The sequence below is a fragment of the Cyanistes caeruleus genome, unplaced genomic scaffold (genome assembly GCF_971803275.1).
Source record: "Cyanistes caeruleus unplaced genomic scaffold, bCyaCae1.hap1.1 HAP1_SCAFFOLD_198, whole genome shotgun sequence".
NCBI lineage: Eukaryota > Metazoa > Chordata > Aves > Passeriformes > Paridae > Cyanistes > Cyanistes caeruleus.
In genome coordinates, this window is record NW_028255986.1 from 8,024 (window position 1) to 23,639 (window position 15,616).

Consider the following 15,616-nt stretch of genomic DNA (forward strand, 5'->3'; position numbering starts at 1 on the left):
CACAATCTTTTGGAAACACCCGTTCCTCATCTTCTCCTCTGGATGTCAAGAGATTCCTAAAACCACTTTCTTCCTGTGAATGCATTCCAGCTACCTTCTTACCAGGACCACTCTCTTTATTCTCAAGGCTAAGATAGCCACTTGCAGACATGAATCACTGCAGTGGGGGAATACAGGGTTCAGCACTGTTTGTTCAAGCTAATGGAATTCAGGAGACCTATTTGTTACAGTTCAACACCTCTGCTTCCTTTTCTGGGAATTCAACACAAACTTAGTAAGTTCTGCAAGTGCTCTTGCTGCCTAAAGCCACATTGTGTCTTTCATTCAGCAATTCATGAAGAAAACACAAATTGCCTACTGAGACCCTTCTGCTCCCTCCCAAATCACTACTCAAGAACAAGCCTCAGGCACATGCCCATAGTCCCTCTCTGCCAGCAGCTCCGAGCTGCATTGCACAGTGCTTGCTGTGCCCCAGAGAGCACCAAGCAGGCTGCCCTGGTGCCCCTGAATATTTCTGCAAAGCCCTCTGCATTTCACACCTTTGCTGTGGCTCAGTGCAGAGCTCCAGGATTGCAGGCGCTTGGTCCCAGAGCTGTGTGAGGCACTGGCTCGTGCAGATGTGCCCTGACTTGCTGTCAGTGCCTCACGCTGGCCTCGGTTCCCCTGGCAGAAATGCCGTGCCTGAAGGACACTGCCCTGTGCTGGAGCCTGCGGAGCAGCCCGGCTCCCTCCCCCTGTGCCCAGAGTGCTGCACACACTGCTGACCATTGCCAGGAGTTCCAGGGCAGGCGGCACAAGAGCAGCAATGGTCAGGCAGGGCAGCAGCCCTGGGCTGCTCTTTGCCTTTCTCTCGTCCTGTGCAGACTCCAGACAGCCCATGGCACCAGTGTGTGCTGTGCCCAGCACGGCGCCGCTTCCCCTCAGGAGCAGCCAGCTGCCAGCTTGGCTCTGAGAGCGGAGGATTTGCCTGGGGCCAGCAAGAGGCAGCCAGGGCCAGGCTGCTGCCTCTTGCAGCTCCAAGGGCCTCCTTCCAGCCTGCCTGTGCCGAGGCTCAGGCTTCTCCGGGCTCTGCCAGGGCTCTGCTGGGGCTCCAGCCTGGCCAAGGCCGGGCCCGCTCTCACCTCACAGTCGCTCACAGCTCTGCACCACAGGAGACCTTGCACAGCACCCTCACTGCTCTTTCTGCTTTCTCTCTTCAGCCAGACTCTCCTCCAGCCAAAGAGATTTCTCTTAGGGATACAAATCCAAGTGGCAGGAACCCAAATACTCTCGAGTCACATCTGCACAGCCTGCATCTGCACAGGATGTTTGTGTTGCACCGCTCCTCCTTTGGTTTTTCCTGCAAATTCCATTGCTGTTTCTACCTCAAATAGAAATGTCAGAGCTGGGCAAAACTTGTCCAGTTGGCCATATTCCAAAGGCATTGTGGTCTGGAGAGGATGAATGAAGAGGAGCCTTCCCCCCTTACAAACTGTACCAAAGAAGCCATCAATGTCACTTTCCACCTCTGATAAAAAACTGACAATTCAGAAGGAAATGTTGAGCTTTCTCACAGGGTCAGAAGGAGAGAAATGTTCCAAAGGAGTTGAGATTTTAGAAATTTTATTTAAAATCCTACTCTACAATCCCACACTACAAACCTACACTACAAACCTACACTACCATCCTACTCTATAATCCTACTCTACAACCCTACTCTATAATCCTACTCTAAGTTTTTCATGGAGAAGACAGTTTATAAATTGATTGAGGCATTCCTGCCTCCTCCTTCCACTTCTTCACGGCAACAATGAGAGGTGCCAGGCTGGACCCAGGCATGGCCGATGTTATAAATTGATGCTGCAGAAAGGAAATGAAAACAACAAGAAAGCATGATTTTCCAAGCTAAGAGCTTCAAAGGCAGGGGAATACTTTTTAAATGAAATGGGGATTGAGTCAGAGTAGGTCAGGAGCATGGGGCAAGAGTGGCACAGGTTGCCCCAAGAGCTGGTAGGTGGCCCACCCCTGGAAATATCTGAGGTGTGAGTATCCTGATCTCTTGAAAGATGTCCCTGCTCATTGCAGGACACAGACTAGATGACCTTTCCATGTCCCTGTGTGTTAGTTTGAGATGAATTGACATTTAGGGAAAGAAGTAAGAAACCCCGCACGGAAGTGATTTCTTTGAGAGAAGCTGCTGGGAGCTTCCCCTGTGTCTGAGACAGGCCAATGGCTGGCTAGTTCTGAGAACTGACAACATTTTGCACCATTTAGAAATGAGATGCGCCTCTGTGATGATGCACATTTTGAAAAGCACCAGCCCGGGCACTGGCCCTCTTTGCTTCTGGAGCCCGAAGGTAACGGAGCTCTGGTGAGGCCGGCCCTGCTCGCCCACGGCCTGTGCTTCTGGGGGAGGCCGGGCCAGAGCCCAGCGGCTCCCGGGCGGGGGATGGAGGCTGCGGGACCCCAGCCCCAGGCTGGGCCAGGCCACGGCTGCTGACATCTTGCCCACACTAAACCCTCTCCCCAGCGTGCAGCGACGGCTCCAGGCCGAGCCTCCCCTCCCAGCGGCTCCCGGGCAGAGAGAGGGGCCCAGCACAGCCTGAAATCCAACACCGTGACTGCCATGACCTGGGTGAGATTGAACCCTTTCACTGCACAGATGAGACCTTTCTTATTCTTGTGGGCCTGATAATAAAATTTGTTATTCCTTTGAAGTTTGAAGCCTGTTTTGCCCTTCTCCTGATCCAGAGCTCCCAGCAAGAAATGAGTAAGTGCCCTGGTGATTTTAGCCAGCGCTAAAACCCAGCACTCCCTGCCAGCCCAGCCCAGTCTAGGATTCCTCCCCACTGTCAGCTGAACAGCACCAAGGTTGGAAGGGAGGAGGATGGGGGCTCATCTGATGCCTTGGATTTCAGTGGAGGAGGAGCCCATCCCTGGGACACTGTTTCACCTGCAGCCCTTTTGGCATTTTACCTGCAGCAGCTCCTTGGCAGACCAGCGCTGCGCCTCGCCTTTCTGCAGGCAGCAGCTCAGGAAGTCACGCAGCAAAGGCGAGAATTGCTCGGGCTGCCGCAGCTGTGGGCTCCCTTCTGTGGCTATGTGGAATTTAGCCTGGGGAAAAAGGAAACACAAGGCTCCACCTGCTTCTTTCCCATCTGGAACTGCTCTCCCAGAGCCCATTGTTTAAGCTCCACTCTGCAGTGGCAGTTTTTGCCCTGGCAGAGAGGCAGAGATGACTTTCCTGTAGCATTTGGATGACGACTTTCCTGTATCTTGAAAAAACCCAAGCCCCAAAGCCACAGCTTTGCCAACATCCAGCAGATCTTGCCTTGGCAGCTGATTTCATTGCCTGCTCTAGTTAGTGGCAACTACATCAGCAAATACATGTTTCCTTCTCGGAGGATTCCCAGCAGCTTGGCAGCCTTTTTGGAAGAGGGATATTGCTATTCTAACTAACTGTACTATTCCAAGGATTCTTATGTGAAAAGAATCTCTGCAGTGCTTGTTGGTCCCTTAAGCACAGCTGCCATAAAACAAAACTCATCCAGCTTATTGTCTTGTTCTTGAAAATGATGGTAATTGGAAGAAAAGAAAGGAAATGCAGCAGGTGTTCCTCAGGGAAGGAAACAAACCTTTGGAATCTCATTTTCAACACAGACACATTAAGATGCCTCCACAAATGTATTGGGTTGAAAATGCCTGTTTGGGCACACAGGAGCCACCTGCAGCTCTGTCTCTCAGCACTCTGAAAATTTCCGGTTCCCTTATGTGGCAAAAGGAAAATATTCATGGTGAAATCAGAAGTGTCATCCCTGTGGTAACCCTGTGCTCATTGGATTCTCAAGTCAATGCATTAACGCTGTGCCCATCCCAGAAAGTGCCAGGAAACAAACAGGAGGTTTTGGCAGGCTCTCCCCGTCACCAGGCTCCAGCTTGGTGATATGGAGAAAGTGGCTTGGGTTAGGAAAGAAGGTGGTCACTGAGTGTCCCAGCAGCACTGCACAAGAAGCAGAAGAGACTCTGGCTTTACAGCCTCATCTCTGGGTTTCAGACAAGTTTCCCTGTGAGAAGAATGGGGCTGCACTTCTTCTCTCAAAAGCACTGTTTTAGAAACTTGGTTTGCTTTGAGTTTCCTTGCTTCATTTCTGGAAAGATAACAGCAGCTCTGAGATGCTTGTTTCCTATTCTTGGGGCCATCTACACAGCCAAAAGAGCTGGAACGACTTGTAAGGCAAAGCAAAATGCTGCCTGAGAATGGAGATGGTTTGGGCGAGGTAAGGCTTGAGTTCCCCCAGTGCTGCAACCAAAGCTCCAGCAGATGCTGATGTGCTGCAGGGCCATTTGTAGAAGGGGCCTTGGTGGAAGTACTTCCAGCAGATGGCCATGGGATTTTGTGCAGTGAGCAGAGAACCCGGGACAGGTGAGAAAGACAGCGGGATCAGAGAGTATTTGCTCCTTACCGATCGAGCAGTGAAACTGTCATAAGGAGTTTTTTGTTCGGCCATTTCAATTGCCACAATTCCAAAAGACCACACGTCCACTTTGGGGCCATATGGTTGACGCTTCACCACTTCAGGTGCCATCCACCAAGGAGTCCCGATCACCGAGCACCGCTGATTTTGCTCAGGGGTGAGCTGAGCAGAAAGGCCAAAATCAGCTGAGGAGAAAGCAAAATACTCTTTTAATTTTAATACTGTCAATTAGGAAACCAAGCCAGAGAATTCCCCGGTAGAAGTTTGAGAATGTGCAGTTGAATTTCCTGGACAACACTCCCTGCTCTGTTTCCTTAGGGCTTTAGCCAAGGAAATATGAATTGGCTACTTCAAACATCCCCCCATTTCTTACACTTCCTCCAGCAGTGCCTTTTGTTCCCCTGAAGGTTTAGATTGCAGCTCCCTCCCTCTGGAAGGAACACACACAGACACACACAGAGCAATAGCACTCTTGGCTGCTTGTGGTTCCTTGTCATAGCTGTGTGCACCCTGCAACTGTGCCTTCAGCCCACAGCAGGGGGGACCCCTGCACTGCCAGCAGCAGCATTTTTGGGGAGCTGGCAGTCACTGAAAGCAGCCCCACACCCCCCATTCCTGGAAGGCTGAAGCTGAGCAAGAATACACTGACCCAGCTTGACAGAGCCGTCGGTTCTGAGAAGGATGTTGTTGCTCTTGACATCTCGATGGATCACATGGTTGGAGTGAAGAAAATCCAGTCCTTGCAGGCACTGAGAGAGAAAAGAGAACCGGGGGGCAAAAAGTAGTGCTGTGAGTTCATCGCACAAGAAAGGCAACAGCTGTGGAAGGTTCCCTTTGCAGGGGAATGGGGAGGAATGGCAGAACACAGCGCCATTGAGAGCAAGAGCCTGCTGCTCCCACAGTAGCAGAGCAGCACCTTTCTCAGTGGAGAACTGCAAATGCCAATGCATGAGACAGAGCTAGAATACAAGAGCAGGGGATAAGAGTACAGGAAGTGAGTCCAGTGAGTGTAGGGGCACTGGCAGACAGTTCCCTTGAGATGCTCTTGCTTGCCCATAGCCGAGGAGCAGCACAGAAACCAAGCTTGGCCCATGAAATCACTCCCATTCTGAGCCCCTGTTTCCCAGACAATGCAGCTCAAGGCCTTGGAAGCACAGATGGGATCCCTGACCTCCCGACTGACAGCTGCAATCTCTCCTTCAGACATTTGAATCTCGTCGATGAGATCTCTCAGAGTGCCTCCGTCCATGTACTCCATCACCAACCAGAGTTCCTCATGCACAAGGTAGCTGAAAAAAGGAAACAAGGCCATGCAGGTGAACATGCACGGCTAGGTTGGTTTTTTGCTTGAGTCTTGTTTCTGGGTCCCTGTGAGACAAGGGCAGAAGAAAAGGCATAGACATTGCCTCTAGGCTGTGCAGTGTTTGCAGTCTGTGCTGTCTCAAGGAGAAAGGCAGTTTAGGAAGAGCCCAGATAAAAAACCTGTCACGCATGGCATTTCTGGAAATAAGCACCTAGTCTTCCCGGCATGCACAGCAATGGAAAAGAGGGGCAACAATGCAAGGGCAATCCTCTCTTGGATGGTTCATCAGCATTTAAGAAACTTGAAAAACTCAAGCCCAAAGAACTGTGGAGGCAATGAACTTAGAAGGTGTTGAATTCTTAAGATAGGGCTGATGCAGGGTTTTGAACAATTTTCAGTCTGCATTTGCCAGGGTGGATTCATGCAGACAAAATGCAGTCTCTTCCCATCCATTGGAGATAAGTAGAGAAATAATCATTAACAACTCTATTTCCTGCCACTGACCAAAGTGGGGTTTTAAGCTCTCATGCTTGTAGTATGTAAAGAAACATTCAAGGGATAGGACCGTGACCACTCACCTGGCTAAGTAATTCACGATCCTGGGACTCCTATTACTCTCCATGATCCTGATTTCATTCATGGTTAGTATCTTCCTATTCACTCCTTGCACATTTATTTTCTTTATGGCCACCTCAAATGACATTGAAAAGGAGTAATTTGAGAAAATTGATAGCATGAGACCACAACACACATGGAGCAAGTGATTTTGGAATGGCACAGCCAAGCTGTGCCCAAGTGCCTTGTGATTAGACCTCATCACCAGAGTAATTAGGGAGTGACATTCCAACAGCCCATTTCTCTGCTCCCTTGGGGGCCAGTTACAGGACATGTGGCCACTGGCGATTTGCCTTGTCCACAAAGCCTGTTCCAAGTGCAATTTGCAGGCTGGCTCCAGTCTGTGCTTCTTGTGCCTTTTCAGCACAGCTCTACTCAAAGCTCCAGCCACAGCTGTCAGCAGTGGGGAAAGGCCTGGAGAGCAGCAGAGGCTGCAGGGGCTGTTGACATTTACCTCTCCTCCTGTTGCCATGTCAAGTGCTCTGGAAACCTCTCCAAAACCCCTAGAAACAAAACAGCAGCAAAGAAAGGAGAAGCCATTTAGATCTTGCACTGAAAGCCAGTCCAGACAGGAGAGCTCTGCTGTAAATGCCTAAAAGCTGCAGGTTGCAGGAGGGGTCTGCCAGAAGGCAGATGATGCATTTTCCCCTCAAGTGCCTGGGCACTGGGCCTGTTCCTGAAGCCTTGGGATTTACTGCCTCAGCTCCAAAAGGCAGCTTATTCCTTCATCTCGGCTATCAGCTTCTAAACTGTGCAATTCTAATCCTGAGCACGGAGTATTTCCTTTAGCAAACTCTTGGAGAGAAATGTTCCTGAGAACTGTTATCTGACAGCTCTCATTGGGGGTAGGTTGTGCTTTCAGGCAAGCAAGATTCTTCTCCTTTCATTAGTGTGGCCAGATGATTTGGAGACATCCAAAAATGTGAAGGAAATGAATCCTGAGCTGTCCCACACTTGAGAGACAAGCAGATTTACCAGGTTCTGTTCCTTGCTGCAGGCAAGACCTTGGCAGCATGGAGATGTCTTTGACAATGCCTTCTGAGCACACTTGACAAATTCTGGCCAGTACTGAGAGATGGGGCAGACTAAGCCCGCTGTCTAAACATGTGGACAACTTGTCTGACTTCCCACTTGATGGATATTCCCCCAGGGAAACCCCTGGCCCATGGCTGTGTAGAAGTGACTGTGGTTGGACTCACCCGCTGCCAAGACTTTCCAGTTCAATGTATTTTGTGATGGGATTTTCCTTGTTCACCATCCTCCCTGAGGGAAACAAAATGCAAGATGCTGACTTTCAGGCAGAGATCTGAACTTGCAGGAGATGCCAAAGGCAGCCCCGCTGTCTGGGGCTCTGAACCCTCTGTGGTCAGCTGGGCAGCAAGCACAGCAGCAACAAGACAGGCAGTTGTGCAGTACAAATGGGCAGCAGAGAGACTGATTTTGTCCAGTCCTTGGAAGGAAATGAAGCGCAGAGAGCACAGCAGGGCACAGCACAAGGCTGGCAAAGGCCAAGCATGAGCACTGACAAGCAATGGCAAGAAGACACAGCCAGCCTGAGCCCCTGACAAGCTGTGGCCCCCGTTCAGGACACACCAGCATTGCCTTGGAGATCAGACACAGCCAGGTGCAGATCAAGGCCCTTTTGTGTCCCAGCAGGTGAAGGTAGACACCAAATCAGCTGGGATCTTTTCTCAGCCCCACCAGGTCTTTTCTGAGAGCACAGCACTGGCAGCTGTTATGGGCAAGAAGCAGATTAAATGGGTTGTGCTGCAGAATCACAGAGGGCTTGATGTGTTTTCCCAGAGACTGATCTGAGCAGGGCTTGGGCCAATAGGTAGGATTCTAAGAGTCATGGGAATGGCTGGGAATCAGGGATGAAAACGTGCCATGGATCTGAGGAATACACAGCACAGGGGCTGCAGGCTCGCTCCTGAGAAATGCCTGCAGTGCTGTTTTATCTGATCACACCATGTGGATGTGTCTCTTGGACACATCTTTAGAAAAATAAAACTAGGATATTAATTACAGATTGTTATACAAGTATCTGTTTCTTCATTGTGGGCCCAATGAAAACATCTCTTGCTCTCTGTTTCTGCTGTCACCTGATGTTCTTTCAAAGGAGTCCTCACTGACAAAAATACAGCATTCTCATAAAAACCTTGTAGATGTAGTAGAGGCAATAAAAACAGTCCTAAAAATGACACCAGTAAGACACATGGGGCAGAACAGCTCTTTCAGGATGGAGAAAAAAAAAACTACCAAAAAACCACCAAAACCAAAACAAAAATCTATAAAAAACACCACACAGAAAACAGAACCACAACAAAAAGACAAATCCCAAATCAGTTTCTGTGAAGTCTTTTGGTGCTGACAACAGGTGGGAAGTCGGGAGTCTAAGGAGAATTTAGGAATTAAATACTCTGTTCAGTTTGGCCACTACCACACAGAACTTGCATAGATCATTTGCTAGGCCACAGCCTCCTGCTGATCCAAGAACAATTCCTGCTTCTACCTTTAGTGGCAAGGGAATGCCAGGCAAAGCCGAGCCAGTCCAAGCTGCCCTCAGAGGCAGCAGGAACAGCCAGAGCGCTCTCTCGCTGCCTCAGAGCACAGCAGTTCCTGTGGGGAGTCCTAAATGTCTCTGGGACACCAAAGTGAGGAGGATCATTTGCTACAGCTCTGCTGGCACGTGCACACAATACACTGTCCCTCAGACAAGAAATACACCAGACGTACTCAGTTGCTCCACGAAGTCTCCCTGGCTCTCCTGGAGCTGAGCAGCAGATGTGTCACTGCTGGAAATGGACAAACTGCCCCGGCTCCACTGCTCAGCTAGGGGAACAAAGGCTCCTTTAGATGCTGCTGCTGCTGCTGCTGCAGCAGATTGAATGGAAGAGCCCGTGTAGATCTGCGAGAAGAAAGGAGTTTGTGTCAGAAAGCTGGCTGGCAGAGATTACCCCGAGTTCCCTTTTCAAATGCAAGCCCTTAGGAAGTTGCTGTTAGCCACATGCAAAGCTCATCAACTGGATTTTTTGGATGCCCACTTCTGGAACCAAATGGTCAAAACCCAAGGTTGGTTTTAATCAAGTTGATGGCCAGTTTCATATTCCATTTTCCTGGATTTTCTCAAGGATGACTGCAACAACGACCATTCCACTTCCTCCCAAGGATCCCTTTCCCCCTCCAAGGGCTGCAGACACATTTGCAGCTCCTTGTTCTAATGTTGGAGCTCCTCCCCCTCAGTCCTCTTTTCCTGCACCATCTTCAGAAGGTGCTCAGCCTGCAGCACTTGTGCTTGGGACAGTACCTGTGCCTGCCGCCGACCTTGGGGCTCTTCATCAGCCGGCATTTGCTGGAAGCCTTCGCAGGCTGCCAGGTGAGATATCAACACGTCCACCTCAAGTCAAAGAGAACAAAGCAGTCAGAGACCACAGCTTGTCCCTGTGTGCCAAGGCTCATTGACTGTGAGCAAAGGGAAAGAGCAGGACAGCAGCAGATTCACCAAGGCATACAGACAGCTTGCAGCTTGTATTCCAAATCTGTCTGGGGGACTGTGTTCACTTGCAAAAAGCCCTGAAGAAACAAGGAGAGCAGGAGCAGGCCAGCAGGAATCCCTTGAGATGAGTGCTGGCAAAAGGGGCAAATGACTGGTGCCACTGTCCAGGGCAGCAGCTGAGATTGAGCACAGCAGGAAATGTCCTTCCAAGCAGCTGGGATAGACACTACAGCAGGATGGCACTGAGAGGCATCAGCCCAGCCCCCTGCTGCTCTGCAGAGGAAAGGCAAGAAGGGCAGAAAGCACCAGACTGCAGTGACTGTTGTGCCTATCGCTCTTTCACTCACTCGATTTTCTAGAGCCTCTTGCTGCTGAGCGAGGAGATCTAATTTCTCTTGGATGATTCTCCTTTCTTCCTCCAGCCTGTTCTCTCTTGCCCTGATCCTAGCCTCAGCTTCCTGCAGCTCTGCCAGAAGCTCCTCCTCGGAGGCCTGTGAAGAGCGACAGAGAGGAATTTCCATGAGTGGAGTGTCTGCCTCACTTTCACTCACCTGGTTTCGTTGATTTCCTCTCTGCCAGTGGAGATTCATCTCCTCCTCGATGTTTCTCCTTTCTTCCTCAGGCCTCCTCTTCACTGCCATGATGGCCATCGGAGCTTCGGGCAGCTCTGCCTGGGGCTCTGCCTCGATGTTCTGTACACACAAATGGAGAGCAAGTGCCTGGGAGCTGCCCTTTTCAGGCCTGCCCTGCCACTCCTGCCCTTCTGACATCCACACTCTTGTTAGAAATCCTGCTCATTCAGGAGACAAGGATGTGTGCAATTGGATCCTCTGCTGCAGCTCAGAGAGCCTCTATGGCCACCTCAGGATATGGAAGAGGACCAAGGTATTTCTCCTCCCTCTTTTGTCAGCTGAGAATTCTGAGTGGCAGTGACAGAGATCCTCAAAAGGCCCTACCAACAAATTAATTGACACACCCCTAGGGATGCCAATGAAGGAAGCCATGTGTCATGTAATGCATGTATGACCAAAGTCACCAAAAACCACCTAAACCATGGAATTGTCTCACCTCACTAGGACAGGCAGAAATTTATAGGTTAAACAGGGAGTGTCAGGACAGAAGAGGCAGGAGGAGGAAAACAGCTCTGAGGAGAAAAAACAACCATCTCTAAAGGGGTTCTTAGCAACAAAAGACAGCACTCAAGGACTTGCAGCTTTGCCCCCACACTAGGCTCCAATGCAGTTTCCAAAGCTGCAGACTTCACCACAAAACGTATCAAGAGAAACTTGCCACTTGTGGATTTTGCCTCAGAAGAAGGGTTCAGAACTACACAGTTTGTTTCTTTGGCCACACAGGACAAGAATGGCCGGCCACAGCTTCATGGACAACACAATCATCTCCTTGCAGCTTATCAAAAGCCAAAAGACAGGTGGCCTAAAAGACTCTGCAGAAGTGAAGAATTACTCCAGAAAACTGCAGAACACTTCTCCAGGTCATGCAGAGGTTTCCAAAAAGGGACAGCAAACAAAGCAAGCCCTGTGAGCCCCAGAAATGCCGTGTGAGCCCTTGGCCATGGCTTGGCAGAAGCCAAGAGACAGAGCTTCCCTGAGCCAAGCAGCCAGCTGCTCACCCGCAGGCAGCAGCGCTTTGGGGCCTCAGCACGACGGCTCAAAGCCCAATTTCCAGCTGCCACGGGATGGGGGAATGGCTGGGTGCTGGCAGGACTCCAGCACTCAGCATCCTCAGCCAGCAACAGCAAGTGCTGGCTGCTCAGAAACTTGCAGCTCTGCCTTGCACTAAAGACAGCAGCACCCAGCACTGGCACTTACTGTCTGGGCATGGTCAGGCTGGGCTGTGACCACAGCTGGAGGCTCGTGCTCCTTTTGCTCATTTTGCTCCTCTTTGGCCTCTTCTCCAGGAGCAGAGGGAGCCACAGCAGAGTCTGCTCTTGCTTCTGGGCTCTGTGGACAGATGGTGGAGTTAGGGACAGGCAGCTCCTATCATTTAGAACCTTATTTCTATTCAGCTCTATTTCTACAACCAGCTCTACCAAGCACAAATCATCAGCTTTGATAGCAATGGGATTCTAAGTCTCTCCAAGTAAATTAAAATGGGTTAATTCAGCCAGGCTGCAAATAGCTCTGAATTAGAGAGTTCACCCTGGCTACTATCAGCAAGCAACGTTCTCTCTGCAAATCTGAGCTTTGAGTTCTTTTAAAGCTCTGCAATGGAAAATTAGGAAATAGCCAACAATGCCTTTGCTATTGCTGTTGTAAACATGGAAATGGATCTTCTTTCAGCCCACCCAGCTGGCCCTCTGCACTCTACTGCCACAGGCCAAGCTCACAGTTCCCTGCACAGTTCTGAAACACCAGGAGCATCAAATGTTCCTTTCTGACTCACCTCAGGATCGGCACCTCTGAACACACGGCTCAGATGACCTGCAGTGGGCAAGGAAAATGAACCAAATTCTTTGAGAAAACTGGAGAGAACCGTGGCCTATTTAGAACAGCATCTGAGAAGATCTCCCAGTCTGCATTTTCAAAGGTGTCCTGCTTGACTGGTGTGGTTTAAAGCAGCAACTAAAAAATCACTAGGAAACTTACTTATTTCTGGCTGTGAGATATGGATTAGAACAAGAGCAAAACAGGCTTAAAACTTAAATGGAATAAAGAAAGTTTATTGACAAAAACTACAAGAATAAGAAACCAGAATAAAACTTCCAGAACAACCCTTTTCTCCCCCACTACCCAACCATTCCCTTGTTTACATGACAACATGGAGACAAAAAACTTTGGAACTTTGGTGTTTACAACAGTCCCAATTCCTGCTAGAGTCTTTTCATCAGTCTTTGCAGAGAAACAGAAGTCTTCTTCTGCTATCTATGGAGTTTTTCACATGAAAACTATCTTTCTTCATAGCTTTCTATTTCTCTGATGCCAGCTGCCCAGAGATCTGCCATCAGTTGTCTCCTCCCATTTCCCATCACTCTGAGGTGTGTTATGGGTCATGAGTCCAGGGATGTCATTTTTATGAATGAGTTATTCAAAGGCAAAAGTTCTCTATCTGTTTTTCTGAGCCCCCCTGGAAACAGAAGTTTTCTTTTTTGCTTCTTAAAAGCCACAAATCTTCAACTATTACTTCTCCCCCTCTGTTCCAGCATCTCACAGTGTCACAACTACTTCATCATTTGCTCAAAATCCACACTTGGAAACTCTCCATTCCTCCCAATATACTCTGTCATGAATTAAAGGAGATTTTTTCAGAACACTACTGTCCATGCCCATAGCTTTAACAGAAAAATATTTCAGCTTATTAAAGCATCTCCTTCTTTCTCTTCCCCCTCTAAATTTAATTTGTTTCTTCACTCTCTTTGATGGGTTGATGGTTGATCACTCCCTCTCCCTCTCTCTGGAAAAAAAGGATTAATCTGCAAGTCTCATGCAGGTAGTAAAAGAGTTAAAATCTTGCTAAAGCTGCAGATGTTGATGGTGTCAGGTTTCAGTTCAGTGGCAGAAACTGCAAACCAAGTCAGGCCAGCCGGCTCCATTTCTCCCCCCACCCCGCCCTCTGCAGCCTTCTCCGGCCTGGAGGGGGGGAGGAGGCCGAGACAGAGCCCTGTGACCTCCTCAGAAGCCAGAAACCAAAGAGAGCAAGAAATTCCCGGCCTCACATCTTCAGGTGGTGTTCACAGGTTGATCTCACTTCTCAATAGTTAAAACCGCTGCCAATTCTCACCCATGGCCAGGAATTAGTCAGGAGAAAAAACTCCCATCAGCCTCCAGCAGTTTCAACTTCCCCAGCTCTCAGAGCTATCTTAAAAGTAAAGTCACCCCAAGAGATTGAGCCAGCAAAGTGAGGAAATGACAGACTCTGCTGCCACAGGCTCTCCCGTGGAGGGAACAGAAGCCCTGCAAATGCTGCCCGCAGCCCCCTGGCTACAGACACCCCGTGTTTTGCTGAAGGTGTTGACAGGAGCTTGACCAAACCAGGGGCATCCTCATGGTCTTTGTGTTTCAATAGCAACCCGGTCACTAAGAAAGAGCAGGGAGACCTACAAAAGCCAGCTCAGGTTCCAGCCAGGGAAAACCTCTACTTACGTGCCAGGTTGGTCAGATAATAGCCGGAATATCCAATGACATAAATGGTGCAAACGGCAACAGCGAGCTGCTCCATCATTGTAGCACTGCTGTGCCAATTTGCACACTCTGCTCCACCACAAAAACAAACAAGGCTCCTGTCAGTGTGCAGCTGCCCACTGACAAACGCCTCAAGCAGGAGGATGCTCCTGCACTGAGCAAGCCCAAGAGCTGCTCTGAGCCTGAGGCCTTCCGTGCACCAAGGCAACCTTGGGATGTCACCACGACAAGGTGGCATCCATGCCCTGACATCACAAAGCCAATGCTCTGCGCTGCTCTGGGAATTGATGCAGAGCAACCCAACCTTCCCTACAGCAAACACAAAATTGCCTGGCAGGTTCTCCTCTGTCACAAAGGGTCACAAATCCTTTGCTGGGCTGTGGGAAATGACAGAAACTTCCACAGATACTGAAGGGTTTAATTTACAGCCTTGGAAGGAGCTTGGGTTCATGCAATGCTAAAGGTTCACAGACGTTGAGTCGAGAAATCATAAGCTTATGTTCCTATAGCTGCAAGTAAGAATATGCCATAAGTAAATAAGAAACTGCATTGAGTGAGATGGTGGAGAGATTTCAACTGTAATTGTGTGATTTTATAGAGTAAGCTATGAATCTAAATATTATCCTAAGAAGCACATGTGTGTAGGTGAGCTAGCAGTGTATTGGGTGAAAAGCAGACACAGTGCAGCAGAACTTGGCAAAGGTGAAAGGTGATTAAGTAATAATAAACTCCATGTCAGCTGTCCATTGGGCCAAAATGTGATATATTGCTGTGTAACAAAGAAACTCGTGACTACCTTTGAGCTATGGCCCACTTGTTACCCCTCCAAAATCTCATGCCTTCAGACTGAGACCTTTTCTGATGCATTCCAGCAATAAATCGACTTAACAGCACCAGTGGTCCCACCGCTCATTATTTACAGCCTGACAATGGGCCAAACCCTGTTGTTCAAGAGATCCAAGAGTAACTCCAAGACTGCTCTGTGGAGAGAGAAAACAAAGAGAACTTGTCCTAAGAGAACAAAGGTTGCTCCTCAGTCAAGGCAGGATGGATGGAACAGAGTTTCTAAAATGTAACAAGTAGCAGAAGCAGAGTAGTTTGCAGAAGAAATTGTTATACAAGCACTTGTCCTAGGGAAATAAAACTGATGTTGCTAATAGGGAATTGATCATGACTATTATTCCTTAGCAGCCATCTGAACATTTATACTATTGGCTATCCAGGCTCACACTATTCTAACCCAATAGGAAAAACAGCACAAAAGTGATGTACACTTGTAATAAATGTTTCCAGATATACCACCCCTGGGGACCGTGCATCGTTCATGCGCTGCAGTGCCCCAAGCACCCACATCCTGCCCCACAACTGAGCTCTGAGGTGGGACTAAACCAAAGGAAATTGGGATTTTGGCCACTGATGCTTCTGACTAAACCCAGGAATGCCTGTTCCTGTGCCAAAGGAACTGCACAGCCATCAGCCTGCTGCAGCACTGCTGGGGCATCTCAAAGAAGCATGTGGGCCTGTGCCTCACCCCTGGAGCCCCCTGGGCACATTTGTGAGCCACAGAGATGAGGCTGCAATGGTCATAAGGAAAGAGAAGAAGAAAGTC

The 15,616-nt window shown here is 49.2% G+C and overlaps 1 protein-coding gene across 1 annotated transcript; it reads right to left on the bottom strand.

Moving 5' to 3' along the window:
* Positions 1–1,588: 1,588 nt before the first annotated feature.
* On the bottom strand, positions 1,589–14,185 carry LOC147645666 (serine/threonine-protein kinase PAK 3-like). Its single transcript, XM_086874365.1, has 11 exons — positions 13,969–14,185; positions 12,272–12,309; positions 9,680–11,829; positions 9,109–9,280; positions 7,572–7,635; positions 6,827–6,875; positions 6,336–6,448; positions 5,626–5,743; positions 4,443–5,203; positions 2,956–3,093; positions 1,589–1,839 (listed from the first exon to the last, which is right to left on the bottom strand). The coding sequence occupies exons 3-9, from the start codon at positions 9,719–9,721 to the stop codon at positions 4,979–4,981; spliced, it is 783 nt and encodes a 260-aa protein (XP_086730491.1). The 5' UTR covers positions 9,722–11,829; positions 12,272–12,309; positions 13,969–14,185; the 3' UTR covers positions 1,589–1,839; positions 2,956–3,093; positions 4,443–4,978.
* Positions 14,186–15,616: the final 1,431 nt, after the last annotated feature.

What these genes read in the sequence shown, in the direction of transcription:
- LOC147645666 (XM_086874365.1), bottom strand. Translation starts at nt 9,721, where the DNA reads ATGCCGGCTGATGAAGAGCCCCAAGGTCGGCGGCAGGCACAG. An exon ending in AGACTTCGTGGAGCAACTGA is followed by an intron (nt 7,636 to 9,108) that starts GTACGTCTGGTG and finishes TGTTTCCCTCAG; the next exon opens with GGAGGATGGTGAACAAGGAA. An exon ending in TTGCAGCTGTCAGTCGGGAG is followed by an intron (nt 5,204 to 5,625) that starts GTCAGGGATCCC and finishes TTTCTCTCTCAG; the next exon opens with TGCCTGCAAGGACTGGATTT.